This window comes from Pristiophorus japonicus, unplaced genomic scaffold (assembly GCF_044704955.1).
Source record: "Pristiophorus japonicus isolate sPriJap1 unplaced genomic scaffold, sPriJap1.hap1 HAP1_SCAFFOLD_1092, whole genome shotgun sequence".
NCBI lineage: Eukaryota > Metazoa > Chordata > Chondrichthyes > Pristiophoridae > Pristiophorus > Pristiophorus japonicus.
In genome coordinates, this window is record NW_027250748.1 from 3222 (window position 1) to 25159 (window position 21938).

The 21938-nt window shown below is 43.7% G+C and overlaps 1 protein-coding gene across 3 annotated transcripts in view; it reads left to right on the forward strand.

The window, feature by feature from the left end:
- Window positions 1-1987: 1987 nt before the first annotated feature.
- Window positions 1988-21938, forward strand: part of copa (COPI coat complex subunit alpha) — a 104345-nt gene continuing 84394 nt past the window's right edge. The window contains exons 1-7 of one of the 3 annotated variants that reach the window (XM_070870026.1): window positions 1988-2081; window positions 7477-7592; window positions 13663-13728; window positions 16066-16179; window positions 18083-18156; window positions 19135-19215; window positions 20999-21075. In XM_070870026.1, the coding sequence (XP_070726127.1) occupies window positions 13689-13728; window positions 16066-16179; window positions 18083-18156; window positions 19135-19215; window positions 20999-21075 (386 nt within the window). In that variant the 5' untranslated portion in view covers window positions 1988-2081; window positions 7477-7592; window positions 13663-13688. Of the gene's footprint in view, window positions 2110-7476; window positions 7593-13662; window positions 13729-16065; window positions 16180-18082; window positions 18157-19134; window positions 19216-20998; window positions 21076-21938 lie in introns of all 3 variants that reach the window. The other 2 variants (XM_070870028.1, XM_070870027.1) reach the window with 2 other exon arrangements.

Sequence of the window (21938 nt, forward strand, 5' to 3'; positions counted from 1 at the left end):
GGTGTATATATCTATATATTGGGGTATATTTCGGGTCCTTATGGTATATTTAGTGTATTTAAAGTATATTTGGGGTACATTTATGGTATATTTATATTTGGGGTGTATTTATGGTATATTTGGGGTATTTAAGGTATTTTTGGGATATTTGAGGTATTTGGGGGATATTTAAGGGATATTTTGTGTATATTTGGATATTTAAGATATATTTAGTATATTAGTGTATATTTGGTATATTTAATGATATATTTGTTATATTTAAGATCTATTTAGTGTATATTGAGATATATTTGTTATATTTGATGTATATTGGGTGTATTTAGGGTATATTGAGATATGAGTATTTGATGTATATTTAAGATATATTTGGGTATATTGAGTATATTTAAGGTATATTTGATGTATATTGAGTGTATTTAAGGTATATTTAGTGTATATTGAGTATATTGGGGTATATTTATGATATTTAAGGTATATTGAGATATATTTGGGTATATTGAGTATATTTGGGTGTATTTGATGTATATTGAGATATATTTGAGTATATTTGATGTATATTGAGATATATTGGGTGTATTTGGGTATATTTGAGTATATTGAGATATATTGGGTATATTGAGTATATTTACGATATTTAAGGTATATTTAAGGTATATTTATGATATTTAAGGTATATTTATGGTATATTTAAGGTATATTTGGGTATATTTATGATATTTAGGGTATATTTGAGTATATTTATGATATTTAAGGTATATTTAAGGTATATTTAGTGTATATTGGGTATATTTATGATATTTAAGGTATATTTAAGGTATATTTAGTGTATATTGGGTATATTTATGATATTTAAGGTATATTTAAGGTATATTTAGTGTATATTGGGTATATTTATGATGTTTAAGGTATATTTAAGGTATATTTAGTGTATATTTGGGTATATTTATGATATTTAGTGTATATTGGGTATATTTATGATATTTAAGGTATATTGGGTATATTTAAGGTATATTTAAGGTATATTTGAGTATATTTAGTGTATATTGAGTATATTTATGATATTTAAGGTATATTTAAGGTATATTTAAGGTATATTTAAGGTATATTTATGATATTTAGTGTATATTTGAGTATATTTGAGTATATTTATGATATTTAAGGTATATTTAAGGTATATTTGAGTATATTTAGTGTATATTTAGTGTATATTTGGGTATATTTAAGGTATATTTATGATATTTAAGGTATATTTAGTGTATATTTGGGTATATTTGAGTATATTTAGTGTATATTTGGGTATATTTGAGTATATTGAGTATATTTAGTGTATATTTGGGTATATTTGAGTATATTGGGTATATTTAGTGTATATTTGGGTATATTTGAGTATATTGGGTATATTTAGTGTATATTTGGGTATATTTGAGTATATTGGGTATATTTAGTGTATATTTGGGTATATTTATGATATTTAAGGTATATTTAAGGTATATTTGAGTATATTTATGATATTTAGTGTATATTTTCACTAACCTGTGATCCAGGCTCCCAGCAACATCCAGGCCGGCCATCTTGCCTGTGTCTGACCCCTGACCCCTCACCCTCTGACCCCCCGCGCGCTCAGTGACAGGGAGCACAAGCACCGGAAGTGTGCTCAGACTGGCAACTGGGGCAGCCGGAAGTGGCTTCAGACGAGCAAGCGGCCGAGAACCGGAATGTGCCTTGGGTCCCGGCAAGCGGGGGGGGGGGGGGTGTAACCGGAAGTGGCTTCAGACAGGCAAGTGGCGGAGAACCGGAAGTGACTTGTTTCCTGGCAAATGGGGTGTAACCGGAAGTGGCTTCAGACAGGCAAGTGGCGGGAGAACCGGAAGTGACTTGTTTCCTGGCAAATGGGGTGTAACCGGAAGTGGCTTCAGACAGGCAAGTGGCTGGGAACCGGAAGTGATTTGGGTTCCCGGCAAGCGGGGGTGTAACCGGAAGTGTTCGTTTTGCAAGTGGTGCAGAACGGAAGTGACTTGTTCCTGAGACGTGGGCCACAAACTGGAATCTGCTTCAGACCCGAATACACCCGGAATCTCCAGGTACACCCCGTCTGCACAGTATACACAGGTATATACACAGTCTGCACAGTATACACAGGTATATACACAGTATACACACAGTATACACAGGTATACACAGTCTACACAGTATACACAGGTCTGGTTAGTGTGTACTCGGGGTATATTTGGGTATTTAAGGTATATCTGGGGTATATTTGGGTATTTATGGTATATTTGGGTATTTATGGTATATTTGGGTATTTAAGGTAGATCTGGGGTATATTTGGGTATTTATGGTATTTATGGTATATTTGGGGTATATTTGGGTATTTATGGTATATTTGGGGTATATTTGGGTATTTATGGTATATTTGGGGTATATTTGGGTATTTATGGTATATTTGGATATTTAAGGTATATCTGGGGTTAACGTGGGTATTTAAGGTAGATCTGGGGTATATTTGGGTATTTATGGTATATTTGGGTATTTATGGTATATTTGGGTATTTATGGTATATTTGGGTATTTATGGTATATTTGGGTATTTATGGTATATTTGGGTATTTATGGTATATTTGGGTATTTAAGGTATATCTGGGGTATACGTGGGTATTTAAGGTATATCTGGGGTATTATATCGGTATTTATGGTATATTTGAGGTATATTTGGGTATTTAAGGTAGATCTGGGGTATATTTTGGGTATTTATGGTATATTTGGGTATTTATGGTGTATTTGGGTATTTAAGGTATATCTGGGGTATACGTGGGTATTTAAGGTATATCTGGGGTATTATATCGGTATTTATGGTATATTTGAGGTATATTTGGGTATTTATGGTATATTTGGGGTATATTTGGGTATTGATGGTATATTTGGGTATTTATGGTATATTTGGATATTTAAGTATATCTGGGGTATACTTGGGTATTTATGGTATATTTGAGGTATATTTGGGTATTTATGGTATATTTGGGGTATATTTGGGTATTTATGGTATATTTGGATATTTAAGGTATATCTGGGGTAGACTTGGGTATTATGGTATATTTGGGGTATATTTGGGTATTTATGGGGTATATTTGGGTATTTATGGTATATTTGGGTATTTAAGGTATATCTGGGGTATATTTGGGTATTTATGGTATATTTGGGGTATATTTGGGTATTTAAGGTATATCTGGGGTATACGTGGGTATTTAAGGTAGATCTGGGGTATATTTGGGTATTTATGGTATTTATGGTATATTTGGGGTATATTTGGGTATTTATGGTATATTTGGGGTATATTTGGGTATTTATGGTATATTTGGATATTTAAGGTATATCTGGGGTTAACGTGGGTATTTAAGGTAGATCTGGGGTATATTTGGGTATTTATGGTATATTTGGGTATTTAAGGTATATCTGGGGTATACGTGGGTATTTAAGGTATATCTGGGGTATTATATCGGTATTTATGGTATATTTGAGGTATATTTGGGTATTTATGGTATATTTGGGGTATATTTGGGTATTTATGGTATATTTGGATATTTAAGGTATATCTGGGGTATACTTGGGTATTTATGGGGTAGACTTGGGTATTTATGGTATATTTAGGGTATATTTGGGTATTTATGGGGTATATTTGGGTATTTATGGTATATTTGGGTATTTATGGTATATTTGGGTATTTAAGGTATATCTGGGGTATACGTGGGTATTTAAGGTAGATCTGGGGGTATATTTGGATATTTATGGTATTTATGGTATATTTGGGGTATATTTGGGTATTTATGGTATATTTGGGTATTTATGGTATATTTGGATATTTATAAGGTATATCTGGGGTATACGTGGGTATTTAAGGTAGATCTGGGGTATATTTGGGTATTTATGGTATATTTGGGTATTTATGGTATATTTGGGTATTTAAGGTATATCTGGGGTATACGTGGGTATTTAAGGTATATCTGGGGTATTATATCGGTATTTATGGTATATTTGAGGTATATTTGGGTATTTATGGTATATTTGGGGTATATTTGGGTATTTATGGTATATTTGGGGTATATTTGGGTATTTATGGGGTATATTTGGGTATTTATGGTATATTTGGGTATTTATGGATATATTTGGGTATTTAAGGTAATCTGGGGTATACGTGGGTATTTAAGGTAGATCTGGGGTATATTTGGGTATTTATGGTATATTTGGGGTATATTTGGGTATTTATGGTATATTTGGGGTATATTTGGGTATTTATGGTATATTTGGATATTTAAGGTATATCTGGGGTATACTTGGGTATTTATGGGGTAGACTTGGGTATTTATGGTATATTTGGGGTATATTTGGGTATTTATGGGGTATATTTGGGTATTTATGGTATATTTGGGTATTTATGGTATATTTGGGTATTTAAGGTATATCTGGGGTTAACGTGGGTATTTAAGGTAGATCTGGGGTATATTTGGGTATTTATGGTATATTTGGGTATTTATGGTATATTTGGGTATTTAAGGTATATCTGGGGTATACGTGGGTATTTAAGGTATATCTGGGGTATTATATCGGTATTTATGGTATATTTGAGGTATATTTGGGTATTTATGGTATATTTGGGGTATATTTGGGTATTGATGGTATATTTGGGTATTTATGGTATATTTGGATATTTAAGGTATATCTGGGGTATACTTGGGTATTTATGGTATATTTGAGGTATATTTGGGTATTTATGGTATATTTGGGGTATATTTGGGTATTTATGGTATATTTGGATATTTAAGGTATATCTGGGGTAGACTTGGGTATTTATGGTATATTTGGGGTATATTGGGTATTTATGGGGTATATTTGGGTATTTATGGTATATTTGGGTATTTAAGGTATATCTGGGGTATATTTGGGTATTTATGGTATATTTGGGGTATATTTGGGTATTTAAGGTATATCTGGGGTATACGTGGGTATTTAAGGTAGATCTGGGGTATATTTGGGTATTTATGGTATTATGGTATATTTGGGGTATATTTGGGTATTTATGGTATATTTGGGTATATTTGGGTATTTATGGTATATTTGGATATTTAGGTATATCTGGGGTTAACGTGGGTATTTAAGGTAGATCTGGGGTATATTTGGGTATTTATGGTATATTTGGGTATTTAAGGTATATCTGGGGTATACGTGGGTATTTAAGGTATATCTGGGGTATTATATCGGTATTTATGGTATATTTGAGGTATATTTGGGTATTTATGGTATATTGGGGTATATTTGGGTATTTATGGTATATTTGGATATTTAAGGTATATCTGGGGTATACTTGGGTATTTATGGGGTAGACTTGGGTATTTATGGTATATTTAGGGTATATTTGGGTATTTATGGGGTATATTTGGGTATTTATGGTATATTTGGGTATTTATGGTATATTTGGGTATTTAAGGTATATCTGGGGTATACGTGGGTATTTAAGGTAGATCTGGGGTATATTTGGATATTTATGGTATTTATGGTATATTTGGGGTATATTTGGGTATTTATGGTATATTTGGGTATTTATGGTATATTTGGATATTTATAAGGTATATCTGGGGTATACGTGGGTATTTAAGGTAGATCTGGGGTATATTTGGGTATTTATGGTATATTTGGGTATTTATGGTATATTTGGGTATTTAAGGTATATCTGGGGTATACGTGGGTATTTAAGGTATATCTGGGGTATTATATCGGTATTTATGGTATATTTGAGGTATATTTGGGTATTTATGGTATATTTGGGTATTTATGGTATATTTGGGGTATATTTGGGTATTTATGGGGTATATTTGGGTATTTATGGTATATTTGGGTATTTATGGTATATTTGGGTATTTAAGGTAATCTGGGGTATACGTGGGTATTTAAGGTAGATCTGGGGTATATTTGGGTATTTATGGTATATTTGGGGTATATTTGGGTATTTATGGTATATTTGGGGTATATTTGGGTATTTATGGTATATTTGGATATTTAAGGTATATCTGGGGTTAACGTGGGTATTTAAGGTAGATCTGGGGTATATTTGGGTATTTATGGTATATTTGGGGTATATTTGGGTATTTATGGTATATTTGGATATTTAAGGTATATCTGGGGTTAACGTGGGTATTTAAGGTAGATCTGGGGTATATTTGGGTATTTATGGTATATTTGGGTATTTATGGTATATTTGGGTATTTAAGGTATATCTGGGGTATACGTGGGTATTTAAGGTATATCTGGGGTATTATATCGGTATTTATGGTATATTTGAGGTATATTTGGGTATTTATGGTATATTTGGGGTATATTTGGGTATTGATGGTATATTTGGGTATTTATGGTATATTTGGATATTTAAGGTATATCTGGGGTATACTTGGGTATTTATGGGGTAGACTTGGGTATTTGGGGTATATTTGGGTATTTATGGGTATATTTGGGTATTTATGGTATATTTGGGTATTTATGGTATATTTTGGGCATTTAAGGTATATCTGGGGTATACGTGGGTATTTAAGGTAGATCTGGGGTATATTTGGATATTTATGGTATTTATGGTATATTTGGGGTATATTTGGGTATTTATGGTATATTTGGGTATATTTGGGTATTTATGGTATATTTGGATATTTATAAGGTATATCTGGGGTATACGTGGGTATTTAAGGTAGATCTGGGGTATATTTGGGTATTTATTGTATATTTGAGGTATATTGGGTATTTATGGTATATTTGGATATTTAAGGTATATCTGGGGTATACGTGGGTATTTATCGTATATTTGGGTATTCATGCTATATTTGGGGTATACATGGATATTTAAGGTCTATTTGGGGTATATGGTATATTTGGGGTATGTAAGGTATATCTGGGGTATACTTGGGTATTTATGGGGTAGACTTGGGTATTTATGGTATATCTGGGGTAGACTTGGGTATTTATGGAGTAGACTTGGGTATTTATGGTAGACTTGGGTATTTATGGTATATTTGGGGTATTTATGGTATATTTGGGGTATATTTGGGTATTCATACTATATTTGGGGTATACATGGATATTTAAGGTCTATTTGGGGTATTTAAGGTATATCTGGGGTATACTTGGGTATTTATGGATTATTTGGGTATATAAGGTATATTTGGGATACCCTTGGTTATTTATGTTATATTTAGGGTACACTTCGGTATTTATGGTATATTTATGGATTATTTGGATATTTAAGGTATATTTGGAGTACACTTGGATATTTAAGGTATGTTTGGATATTTAAGGTATATTTGGGGTATTTAAGATCGATGGAGATGAGTGTTATGAGAGAGACAGACAGAGAGGGAGGGGTATGTGGGCACAGTGTGTGTGAGGGGGTGGCGGGTGGCCCTGTATACTGTGTGTGAGTTATTTATATTTATACACACAGGAAGCTCTCCGTTATCCAGCTCCCTCGGCCATCCCGGGCAGACGGTTTTGCCGCGAGAACACGTGCATATCTCCGAGCTCAGGTTTGACTTCGATAGAACCGAACGCCAAGACTTGGTTCGTGTTATCGGAGCGTGAAGGCAATAAGATACATGACATACATACATACATACATACATACATACATGTATATATAAATATAACTGATCCTGGCAAGTGTGTACTACAAATGCAAGCAGCTTCAGACAGGCACTGAGAACTGCAAATGTGCAGAGAGACGTACAGAGGGAGGGAGAGACGTACAGAGGGAGGGAGAGAGACGGACAGAGAGAGGGAGCGACGTACAGAGAGAGGGGGAGAAACGGACAGAGAGAGGGAGAGACGGACAGAGAGAGGGAGCGACGTACAGAGAGAGGGGGAGAGACGGACAGAGAGAGGGAGAGACGGACAGAGAGAGGGAGCGACGTACAGAGAGAGAGGGAGCGACGTACAGAGAGAGGGGGAGCGACGTACAGAGAGAGGGAGAGACGGACAGAGAGAGGGAGAGACGGACAGAGAGAGGGAGCGACGTACAGAGAGAGAGGGAGCGACGGACAGAGAGAGGGAGCGACGTACAGAGAGAGGGGGAGAGACGGACAGAGAGAGGGAGAGACGGACAGAGAGAGGGAGAGACGGACAGAGAGAGGGAGCGACGTACAGAGAGAGAGGGAGCGACGTACAGAGAGAGGGGGAGCGACGTACAGAGAGAGGGAGAGACGTACAGAGAGGGGGAGCGACGGACAGAGAGGGAGAGACGGACAGAGAGGGGGAGCGACGTACAGAGAGAGGGAGAGAGACGGACAGAGAGAGGGAGAGACGGACAGAGAGAGGGAGAGACGGACAGAGAGAGGGAGCGACGTACAAAGAGAGGGAGAGAGACGGACAGAGAGAGGGAGAGACGGACAGAGAGAGGGAGCGACGTACAGAGAGAGGGAGAGAGACGGACAGAGAGAGGGAGAGACGTACAGAGGGAGGGAGAGACGGACAGAGAGAGGGAGCGACGTACAGAGAGAGGGAGAGAGACGGACAGAGAGAGGGAGAGACGGACAGAGAGAGGGAGAGACGGACAGAGAGAGGGAGAGACGGACAGAGAGAGGGAGCGACGTACAGAGAGAGGGAGAGAGACGGACAGAGAGAGGGAGAGACGTACAGAGGGAGGGAGAGACGGACAGAGAGAGGGAGCGACGTACAGAGAGAGGGAGAGAGACGGACAGAGAGAGGGAGAGACGGACAGAGAGAGGGAGAGACGGACAGAGAGAGGGAGAGACGGACAGAGAGAGGGAGAGACGGACAGAGAGAGGGAGAGACGTACAGAGAGAGGGAGAGACGTACAGAGAGGGGGAGAGACGTACAGAGAGGGGGAGCGACGGACAGAGAGGGAGCGACGGACAGAGAGGGGGAGCGACGGACAGAGAGAGGGAGCGACGGACAGAGAGGGGGAGCGACGGACAGAGAGGGGGAGCGACGGACAGAGAGAGGGAGCGACGTACAGAGAGAGGGGGAGCGACGGACAGAGAGAGGGAGAGACGTACAGAGAGAGGGAGAGACGTACAGAGAGAGAGGGAGCGACGGACAGAGAGGGGGAGAGACGGACAGAGAGGGGGAGCGACGTACAGACGGAGAGAGACGGACAGAGAGGGGGAGCGACGTACAGAGAGAGGGAGAGAGACGGACAGAGAGAGGGAGAGAGACGGACAGAGAGAGGGAGAGACGGACAGAGAGAGGGAGAGACGGACAGAGAGAGGGAGCGACGGACAGAGAGAGGGAGCGACGTGTGTGTGTCTATATTTATAAATATATACAGAGAGATATATGGATGTGTGTGTCTATGTTTATAAATATATAGAGAGAGATATATGGATATGTGTGTGTCTATATTTATAAATATATATAGAGAGAGATATATGGATATATGTGTGTGTATATTTATAAATATATATATAGAGAGATATATGGATATGTGTGTCTATATTTATAAATATATATAGAGAGATATATGGATATGTGTGTGTCTATATTTATAAATATATATATATAGAGAGATATATGGATATATGTGTGTCTATATTTGTAAATATATATAGAGAGATATATGGATATATGTGTGTGTCTATATTTATAAATATATATATGGAGATATATGGATATGTGTGTGTCTATATTTATAAATATATATATAGAGAGATATATGGATATGTGTGTGTCTATATTTATAAATATATAGAGAGAGATATATGGATATATGTGTGTGTCTATATTTATAAATATATATAGAGAGAGATATATGGATATATGTGTGTGTATATTTATAAATATATATATAGAGAGATATATGGATATGTGTGTCTATATTTATAAATATATATAGAGAGATATATGGATATGTGTGTGTCTATATTTATAAATATATATATATAGAGAGATATATGGATATATGTGTGTCTATATTTGTAAATATATATATAGAGATATATGGATATATGTGTGTGTCTATATTTATAAATATATATATGGAGATATATGGATATGTGTGTGTCTATATTTATAAATATATATAGAGAGAGATATATGGATATATGTGTGTGTATATTTATAAATATATATAGAGAGATATATGTTTGTCTATATTTATAAATATATATAGAGAGATATATGGATATGTGTGTGTATATTTATAAATATACAGAGAGATATATGGATATATGTGTGTCTATATTTATAAATATATATAGAGAGATATATGGATATATGTGTAAACAGCTGGGGCCCCAGCACAGAACCCTGCGGTACCCCACTAGTCACTGCCTGCCATTCTGAAAAGTACCCATTTACTCCTACTCTTTGCTTCCTGTCTGACAACCAGTTCTCAATCCATGTCAGTACACGTGTATATGTGTGTCTATATTTATAAATATATATGTGTGTGTCTATATTTATAAAGATATATATAGAGAGATATATGGATATATGTGTGTGTCTATTTATAAATATATATAGAGAGATATATGGATATATGTGTGTCTATTTATAAATATATATAGAGAGATATATATGGATATATGTGTGTGTCTATATTTATAAATATATATAGAGAGATATATGGATATGTGTGTGTCTATATTTATAAATATATATAGAGAGAGATATATGGATATGTGTGTGTCTATATTTATAAATATATATAGAGAGATATATGGATATGTGTGTGTCTATATTTATAAATATATATAGAGAGAGATATATGGATATGTGTGTGTATCTATTTATAAATATATATATAGAGAGATATATGGATATATGTGTGTCTATATTTATAAATATATATACAGAGATATTTGGATATGTGTGTGTGTCTATATTTAAATATATATATATATATATAGAGAGATATATGGATGTGTGTGTCTATATTTATAAATATATATAGAGAGATATATGGATATGTGTGTGTCTATATTTATAAATATATATAGAGAGATATATGGATATATGTGTGTGTCTATATTTATAAATATATATAGAGAGAGATATATGGATATGTGTGTGTCTATATTTATAAATATATATAGAGAGATATATGGATATGTGTGTGTCTATATTTATAAATATATATAGAGAGATATATGGATATATGTGTGTGTCTATATTTATAAATATATATAGAGAGAGATATATGGATATGTGTGTGTCTATATTTATAAATATATATATGGAGATATATGGATATGTGTGTGTGTCTATATTTATAAATATATATAGAGAGATATATGGATATATGTGTGTCTATATTTATAAATATATATAGAGAGAGATATATGGATATGTGTGTGTATCTATTTATAAATATATATAGAGAGAGATACATGGATTTGTGTGTATCTATATTTATAAATATATATATAGAGAGATATATGGATATATGTGTGTCTATATTTATAAATATATATCGTGAGAGATATATGGATATGTGTGTGTCATTATTTATAAATATATATATAGAGAGATATATGGATATATGTGTGTGTCTATATTTATAAATATATATCGAGAGAGATGCATGGATTTGTGTGTGTCTATATTTATAAATATATATAGAAAGAGATACACGTGTGTGTATATGCGTGTGTGTATACAAGGTCTTGTTGACGATCCAGGGTGCTATTTCGATCTGCACTGTGTGTGTCTCATCGAAACATAGAAAGCAGGGGTAGGCTATTCGGCCCTTCGAGCCTGCACCACCATTCAACAAGATCATGGCTGATCATTCTCTCAGTCCCCCTTTCCTGCTTTCTCTCCATAACCCCTTGATCCCCGAAGCCAAAAGGGCCACATCTAACTGCCTCTTCAATATAACCAACGAACTGGCCCTTAACAACTCTCTGCGGTAGAGAATTCCACAGGTTCACCACTCTCTGCGTGAAGAAGTTTCTCCTCATCTCGGTCCTAAATGGCTTACCCCCTTATCCTTAGACTGTGTGACCCCCCTGGTTCTGGACTTCCCCAACATCGGGAACATTCTTCCTGCACCTAACCTGTCCCGTCCCATCAGAATCTTGTAATTTTCTATGAGGTCCCCCTCTCATCCTTCTAAACTCCAGTGACTACAAGCCCAGTCGATCCAGTCTCTCCTCATATGTCAGTCCCGCCATCCCGGGAATCAGTCTGGTGAACCTTCGCTGCACTCCCTCAATAGCAAGAACGTCCTTCCTCCGATTAGGAGACCAAAACTGAACACAATACTCCAGGTGTGGCCTCACCAAGGCCCTGTACAACTGTAGCAACACCTCCCTGCTCCCTGTACTCAAATCCCCTCGCTATGAAGGACAACATAACCATTTGCCTTCTTCACCGCCTGCTGTACCTGCATGCCAACCTTCAATGACTGATGTCCCATGACACCCAGGTCTCGTTGCACCTTCCCCTTTTCCTAATCTGTCGCCCGTCAGATATTCTGTCCTTCCTGTTTTTGCCCCCAAAGTGGATAACCTCACATTTATCCACACTAAACTGTATCTGCCCTGCCTTTGCCCACTCACCGAACCTATCCAAGTCACACCCTGCAGCCTCTGAGCATCCTCCTCACAGCTCACACCGCCACCCAGCTTAGTGTCATCTGCAAACTTGGAGATATTACACTCAATTCCTTCATCTAAATCATTGATGTATTTTATAAATAGCTGGGGTCCCAGCACTGAGCCCTGCGGTACCCCACTAGTCACTGCCTGCCATCCTGAAAAGGACCCGTTTATCCTGACTCTCTGCCAACCAGTTCTCTATCCACGTCAGTACATTACCCCCAATACCGTGTGCTTTGATCTTACACACCGATCTCTTGTGTGGGACCTTGTCAAAAGCCTTCTGAAAGTCCAAATACACCACATCAACTGGTTCTCCCCTTGTCCTCTCTACTAGTTACATCCTCAAAAAATCCCAGAAGATTTGTCAAGCATGATTTCCCCTTTCATAAACCCACGCTGACTCGGACCGATCCTGTCACTGCTTTCCAGATACGCTGCTATTTCATCCTTAATAATCGATTCCAACATTTCCCCCACGACTGATGTCAGGCTAACCGGTCTATAATTACCCGCTTTCTCTCTCCCTCCTTTTTTAAACAGCGGTGTTACATTAGCTACCCTCCAGTCCATAGGAACTGATCCCGAGTCGATAGACTGTTGGAAAATGACCACCAATGCATCCACTATTTCTAGGGCCACTTCCTGAAGTACTCTGGGATGCAGACTATCAGACCCCGGGGATTTATCGGCCTCCAATTTCTCTAACGCAATTTCCCCAACACAATTTCCCGCCTAATAAGGATTTCCTTCCGTTCCTCCTTCTCACTAGACCCTCGAACCCCTGGTATTTCTGGAAGGTTATTTGTGTCTTCCTTTGTGAAGACAGAACCGAAGTATTTGTTCAACTGGTCTGACATTTCCTTGTTCCCTGTTATAAATTCACCTGAGTCCGACTGCAAGGGACCAACATTTGTCTTCACTAATCTAATCGACACTCAAATACTCAACGTTTCAATGGCTGAAACGCATCATATCATCGAGCAGCCTGTTATAATTCAATTCGCAATCTTCCAGCTTTGAGCACTGACTTTCTCTCTCTCTCTGTCTCTCTCTCTCTCTCTCCCCCGCAGTAAGATTTTAAGAACTCTCGATCGAAATGCTGACCAAATTCGAGACCAAGTCCGCTCGGGTGAAAGGTGAGAGAACATGACTCGATAAATATAAAGAACAACAGATACCCCGGGAGTGAGTTACAGGCTGGAATCTAATCGAGGGGTTCGGGGGGTTTATATATAGAATAACAGATACCCTGGGAGTGAGTTACAGGATGGAATCTAATCGATGGGTTCGGGGGGTTTATATATAGAATAACAGATACCCGGGAGTGAGTTACAGGCTGGAATCTAATCGAGGGGTTCGGGGGGTTTATATATAGAATAACAGATACCCGGGAGTGAGTTACAGGCTGGAATCTAATCGAGGGGTTCGGGGGTTTATATATAGAATAACAGATACCCCGGGAGTGAGTTACAGGCTGGAATCTAATCGAGGGGTTCGGGGGGTTTATATATAGAATAACAGATACCCGGGAGTGAGTTACAGGCTGGAATCTAATCGAGGGGTTCGGGGGTTTATATATAGAATAACAGATACCCGGGAGTGAGTTACAGGCTGGAATCTAATCGAGGGGTTCGGGGGTTTATATATAGAATAACAGATACCCCGGGAGTGAGTTACAGGCTGGAATCTAATCGAGGGGTTCGGGGGGTTTATATATAGAATAACAGATACCCCGGGAGTGAGTTACAGACTGGAATCTAATCGAGGGGTTCGGGGAGGTTTATATATAGAATAACAGATACCCCGGGAGTGAGTTACAGGCTGGAATCTAATCGAGGGGTTCGGGTGGGTTTATATATAGAATAACAGGTACCCGGGGAGTGAGTTACAGGCTGGAATCTAATCGAGGGGTTCGGGGGGGTTTATATATAGAATAACAGATACCCCGGGGAGTGAGTTACAGGCTGGGATCTAATCGAGGGGTTCAGGGGGTTTATATATAGAATAACAGATACCCCGGGAGTGAGTTACAGGCTGGAATCTAATCGAGGGGTTCGGGGGGTTTATATATAGAATAACAGATACCCGGGAGTGAGTTACAGGCTGGAATCTAATCGAGGGGTTCGGGGGGTTTATATATAGAATACCAGATACCCGGGAATGAGTTACAGACTGGATTCTAATCGAGGGGTTCGGGGGTTTATATATAGAATAACAGATACCCGGGAGTGAGTTACAGGCTGGAATCTAATCGAGGGGTTTGGGGGGTTTATATATAGAATAACAGATACCCCGGGAGTGAGTTACAGGCTGGAATCTAATCGAGGGGTTCTGGGGGTTTATATATAGAATAACAGATACCCCGGGAGTGAGTTACAGACTGGATTCTAATCGAGGGGTTCGGAGGGTTTATATATAGAATAACAGATACCCCGGGAGTGAGTTACAGGCTGGAATCTAATCGAGGGGTTCGGGGGGTTTATATATAGAATAACAGATACCCGGGAGTGAGTTACAGACTGGAATCTAATCGAGGGGTTCGAGGGGTTTGTATATAGAATAACAGATACCCTGGGAGTGAGTTACAGGCTGGAATCTAATCGAGGGGTTCGGGGGGTTTATATATAGAATAACAGATACCCGGGAGTGAGTTACAGACTGGAATCTAATCGAGGGGTTCGGGGGTTTATATATAGAATAACAGATACCCCAGGAGTGAGTTACAGGCTGGGATCTAATCGAGGGGTTCGGGGAGGTTTATATATAGAATAACAGATACCCGGGAGTGAGTTACAGACTGGAATCTAATCGAGGGGTTTGGGGGGTTTATATATAGAATAACAGATACCCCGGGAGTGAGTTACAGGCTGGAATCTAATCGAGGGGTTCGGGGGGTTTATATATAGAATAACAGATACCCGGGAGTGAGTTACAGGCTGGAATCTAATCGAGGGGTTCGGGAGGGTTTATATATAGAATAACAGATACCCCGGGAGTGAGTTACAGGCTGGAATCTAATCGAGGGGTTCGGGGGTTTATATATAGAATAACAGATACCCCGGGAGTGAGTTACAGGCTGGGATCTAATCGAGGGGTTCGGGGAGGTTTATATATAGAATAACAGATACCCCGGGGAGTGAGTTACAGGCTGGAATCTAATCGAGGGGTTCGGGGGTTTATATATAGAATAACAGATACCCGGGAGTGAGTTACAGGCTGGAATCTAATCGAGGTGTTCGGGGGGTTTATATATAGAATAACAGATGCCCCGGGAGTGAGTTACAGGCTGGAATCTAATCGAGGGGTTCGGGGGGTTTATATATAGAATAACAGATACCCCGGGAGTGAGTTACAGGCTGGAATCTAATCGAGGGGTTCGGCGGGTTTATATATAGAATAACAGATACCCCGGGAGTGCTCTGTCTCTAACCTGCTGTTTGTTCTCATTTCCCCCTTCCCCCGCCTCCCACCAGGCCTGAGTTTCCACCCCAAACGACCGTGGATCTTGGCAAGTTTGCACAATGGGGTTATTCAACTGTGGGATTACCGTATGTGCACCCTGATCGACAAGTTTGATGAGCACGATGGTGAGATGATGCCTGACTCGCGAAGGTTGCGAGAGAAGAGGGGGCAACGGGTTCCGGAGGGATTTGGGTCGAGGGAGGAGGGATTTGGGTCAAGGGGGAAGAGTGGGAGGGATTTGGGTCGAGAGAGGAGGGATTTGGGTCGAGTGGGGGAGGGATTTGGGGAGGGGGAGGTGATTTGGGGAGAGTGGGAGGGATTTGGGTCGAGGGGGAGGTGATTTGGGGAGAGTGGGAGGGATTTGGGGAGAGTGGGAGGTGATTTGGGGAGAGTGGGAGGGATTTGGGTCGAGTGGGGGAGGGATTTGGGGAGAGTGGGAGGTGATTTGGGTCGAGTGGGAGGGATTTGGGGAGAGTGGGAGGTGATTTGGGGAGAGTGGGAGGTGATTTGGGGAGAGTGGGAGGTGATTTGGGGAGAGTGGGAGGTGATTTGGGGAGAGTGGGAGGGATTTGGGGAGAGTGGGAGGGATTTGGGGAGAGTGGGAGGTGATTTGGGGAGAGTGGGAGGTGATTTGGGGAGAGTGGGAGGGATTTGGGGAGAGTGGGAGGTGATTTGGGGAGAGTGGGAGGTGATTTGGGGAGAGTGGGAGGTGATTTGTGGAGAGTGGGAGGTGATTTGGGGAGAGTGGGAGGTGATTTGGGGAGAGTGGGAGGTGATTTGGGGAGAGTGGGAGGTGATTTGGGGAGAGTGGGAGGGGGAGGGATTTGGGGAGAGTGGGAGGGGGAGGGATTTGGGGAGGGGAGAGGAGAGGGGAAAGGATTTGGGGGTAGTGGGGGGGATTTGGGGAGATTGGGGGGGGAGGGATTTGGGGAGAGTGGGGGGGATTTGGGGAGAGTGGGAGGGGGAGGGATTTGGGGAGAGTGGGAGGTGATTTGGGGAGAGTGGGAGGTGATTTGGGGAGAGTGGGAGGGATTTGGGGAGAGTGGGAGGGGGAGGGATTTGGGGAGAGTGGGAGGGGGAGGGATTTGGGGAGGGGAGAGGAGAGGGGAAGGGATTTGGGGGTAGTGGGGGGGATTTGGGGAGATTGGGGGGGGAGGGATTTGGGGAGAGTGGGGGGGATTTGGGGAGAGTGGGAGGGGGAGGGATTTGGGGAGAGTGGGAGGTGATTTGGGGAGAGTGGGAGGTGATTTGGGGAGAGTGGGAGGTGATTTGGGGAGAGTGGGAGATGATTTGGCGAGAGTGGGAGGTGATTTGGGGAGAGTGGGAGGGATTTGGGGAGAGTGGGAGGGGGAGGGATTTGGGGAGAGTGGGAGGGGGAGGGATTTGGGGAGGGGAGAGGAGAGGGGGAGGGATTTGGGGAGGGGAGAGGAGAGGGGGAGGGATTTGGGGAGAGGAGAGGGGGAGGGATTTGGGGAGAGGAGAGGGGGAGGGATTTGGGGGTAGTGGGGGGGATTTGGGGAGATTGGGGGGGGGGAGGGATTTGGGGAGAGTGGGGGGGATTTGGGGAGAGTGGGACGGGAGGCATTTGGGGAGAGTGGGAGGGGGAGGGATTTGGGGAGAGTGGGAGGGGGAGGGATTTGGGGAGGGGAGAGGAGAGGGGGAGGGATTTGGGGAGGGGAGAGGAGAGAGGGAGGGATTTGGGGGGAGTAGAGGGGGAGGGATTTGGAGGGGAGGGGAGATCGGAGGTGAGAGGGTGTGGGGTTTTGGAGGGGAGGGGCTGTCGACAGCGGGATCGGTGGGGAGGGGGCTATGGGAGAGGGGGGAGGGATTTGGAGGGCGGGGGAGATTGGAGGGATGGGAGATGGGGATAATTGGAGGTTAGAATGATTAACTGAGGATTGGTACCTCTGTTCTCTTTCCCACCCCCCCTGATGGTTGTCAGCACCAGGGAGCAATGAGTGGGAGAGGGAATAAATATGCCCTCGATTGTGCTCACCCTCCTCTTTCCCCCTCTCTCCCTCCCTCTAGGGCCAGTCCGGGGCATCGATTTTCACAAGCAGCAGCCACTCTTTGCGTCTGGAGGAGACGACTACAAGATCAAGGTAACTGCCGTGGCTTGCCCTCTGACCTTTCACACCCTCTGGGAGCAGGGGTCAATCCCTCCTCCCCCGCTCGCTGCCCGATCCTGAGCTCTTGCAGCGCCTCTTGTGGCCGGGAGTGTCACTGCAGCGTGACGTGTTTACATACTGAAATGCAGCGTGACGTGTTTACATACTGAAATGCAGCGTGACGTGTTTACATACTGAAATGCAGCGTGACGTGTTTACATACTGAAATGCAGCGTGACCTGTTTACATACTGAATTGCAGCGTGGCCTGTTTACATACTGAAATGCAGCGTGACCTGTTTACATACTGAATTGCAGCGTGACGTGTTTACGTACTGAATTGCAGCGTGACGTGTTTACGTACTGAATTGCAGCGTGACGTGTTTACATACTGAATTGCAGCGTGACGTGTTTACATGCTGAATTGCAGCGTGACGTGTTTACATGCTGAATTGCAGCGTGACGTGTTTACATGCTGAATTGCAGCGCTACGTGCTTACATGCTGAATTGCAGCGCGGCGTGTTTACATGCTGAATTGCAGCGCGGCGTGTTTACATGCTGAATTGCAGCGTGACCTGTTTACATGCTGAATTGCAGCGTGACCTGTTTACATGCTGAATTGCAGCGTGACCTGTTTACATACTGAATTGCAGCGTGACGTGTTTACATGCTGAATTGCAGCGTGACGTGTTTACATGCTGAATTGCAGCGTGACGTGTTTACATGCTGAATTACAGCGTGACGTGTTTACATGCTGAATTACAGCGTGACGTGTTTACATGCTGAATTACAGCGTGACGTGTTTACATACTGAATTGCAGCGTGGCGTGTTTACATGCTGAATTGCAGCGTGACGTGTTTACACACTGAATTACAGCGTGACGTGTTTACATACTGAATTGCAATGCTAAATGTCCCCAAGTGTTTTTTTTCAACCACTTGCTGTTGACTGGTGTTCTCTGCCCCGTCTAGGTCTGGAATTACAAGTTACGTCGCTGTCTCTTCACATTGCTGGGACACTTGGATTATATCCGTACTACGTTCTTCCACCACGTAAGCACAGGGCGCGAGGCGGGGGTGGTGCGGGCAAAGGCTGGGTGTAGAGGGGGGGAGAGGAGGGGGAGAAGATAGGGGGTTGGTGCGAGGGAGAGAGACGGGGCGGGGGGGGGAGGAGCAAGGGAGGGAGAGAGACGAGTGGTGGGAGCGAGGGAGGGAGAGAGAGAGACGGGGGGAGCGAGGGAGGGAGAGAGACGGATGGTGGGAGCGAGGGAGGGAGAGAGACGGATGGTGGGAGCGAGGGAGGGAGAGAGACAGGTGGTGGGAGTGAGGGAGGGAGAGAGACAGGTGGTGGGAGCGAGGGAGGGAGAGAGAGAGAGAGAGAAGGGGGGGAGGGAGCGAGGGAGGGTGCGAGACATTTGGTGGGAGCGAGGGAGGGAGAGAGAGAGACGGGGGGAGCGAGGGAAGGAGAGAGACGGGTGGTGGGAGCGAGGGAGGGAGAGAGACGGATGGTGGGAGCGAGGGAGGGAGAGAGACGGGGGGTGGGAGCGAGGGAGGGAGAGAGACAGGTGGTGGGAGTGAGGGAAGGAGAGAGACGGATGGTGGGAGCGAGGGAGGGAGAGAGACGGGAGGTGGGAGCGAGGGAGGGAGAGAGATGGAGGAGAGACGGTGGGGGGGAGCGAGGGAGAGAGAAGGGGGGGAGGGAGCGAGGGAGGGAGAGAGACATTTGGTGGGAGCGAGGGAGGGAGAGAGACGGGGGTGGGAGCGAGGGAGGGAGAGAGACATTTGGTGGGAGCGAGGGAGGGAGAGAGACGGGGGGGAGCGAGGGAGGGAGAAAGACGGGGGGGGAGCGAGGGAGGGAGAGAGACGGGGGGGTGGGGAGCGAGGGAGGGAGAGAGACGGGGGGTGGGGGTGGAGCGAGGGAGGGAGAGAGACGGGGGGGCGGGGAGCGAGGGAGGGAGAGAGACTGAGGAGGGGCGAGGGAGGGAAAGAGATGGGGAGGGAGGGAGAGATGGATGGAGGGAGGAAGGGAGAGAGAGAGAGAGGGAGGGGGGGGGAGGGAGGGAGGGATGGATGGAGGGAGGGAGAGAGAGAGAGAGAGAACCAGAACTGTGCACGGTGCTCCCAGTGTGGTCTAACCCAGGTATATGGAGACCAGAACTGTGCACGGTGCTCCCAGTGTGGTCTAACCCAGGTATATGGAGACCAGAACTGTGCACAGTGCTCCCAGTGTGGTCTAACCCAGGTATACGGAGACCAGAACTGTGCACAGTGCTCCCAGTGTGGTCTAACCCAGGTATATGGAGAGCAGAACTGTGCACAGTGCTCCCAGTGTGGTCTAACCCAGGTATACGGAGACCAGAACTGTGCACAGTGCTCCCAGTGTGGTCTAACCCAGGTATATGGAGAGCAGAACTGTGCACAGTGCTCCCAGTGTGGTCTAACCCAGGTATACGGAGACCAGAACTGTGCACAGTGCTCCCAGTGTGGTCTAACCCAGGTATATGGAGAGCAGAACTGTGCACAGTGCTCCCAGTGTGGTCTAACCCAAGGTATATGGAGAGCAGAACTGTGCACAGTGCTCCCAGTATGGTCTAACCCAGGTATATGGAGAGCAGAACTGTACACGGTGCTCCCAGTGTGGTCTAACCCCAGGTATATGGCGACCACAACTGTACACGGTGCTCCCAGTGTGGTCTAACCCAGGTATATGGAGACCAGAACTGTACGGAGGCAAGGCGAGTTGGGTCACAGGTCAGCCCAGATCTCGTTGAATGGAGGGAGGGGGGCGATTCATCTCGAAAGGAGATGGGCTAAATTGCGTTTGCTGTTCCAACAGGAATACCCCTGGATTCTCAGTGCTTCGGACGACCAAACCATACGCATTTGGAACTGGCAGTCGAGGACCTGTGTGTGGTAAGTGCGCCGGGTTCCTCCTGGTCTCGTACGGTCCAGGGAGTTGGTGAAGGGCCCCTCCGTTGTTCCAATCGCCATGCCCAAGCTGACTGAGGTCTCATCGTCGTGGGCAGCCGCTCGGAAACGAGGGGAGACTCGCTTCCCACTCTCAACGCGAGGCCTTCGGTGGCCGAACAGCCCCAATACGGTGGGGGGGGGGCGGGAAACCACGGTCCCCGTCGCAGGCGGGGACAGCACGTCGTTGAGGGTGAGGGGAGGGTGGGGACAGGTTTGCTGCCTGCTTTCTGCACGCAATTGGCGACGAGGGAGCTCAGCGCCCCTCCCGGATGCGCTCCCTCCACTTGGGGCGGACTGGTCTTTGGGCCGGGGGGAGTGGGGGGGGGAGATGTTGCAGTGTATCAGGGAGGGGGTGGGGGTATCCCTTGTAACGTTCCCTCTGCCCCCCACCTTTGGGCCGTGAAGGAGTTCCGAGTCGAGCGCTCGCTTTGGGGAGTCTCGTGTCTGGGGGGCGGAGGGGGAACGTGCGGACAATGTGGCCCTGCCCAGCGGAGCCGGTCGAGTGTGGGTCAGACGCTGGGGGATGTTGGGTCTGGTCGAGGACGCTAACGTTGGTACGTCTGTCCTCCCCGGGGGGGGGGATTTGTGGGATCTCGCGGAGACAGCGTTGGTGGTATCTCTCCAGAGACTTGAGGTGTCTACTATACACGGTCCGTGTCTCTGGGCCATACAGGAGGGCGGGGTATCACTACAGCCCTGTAGACCATGGGCTCGGTGGTGGGTTTGAGGTATCTACTGTACACGGTCCGTGTCTCTGGGCCATACAGGAGGGCAGGGTATCACTACAGCCCTGTAGACCATGGGCT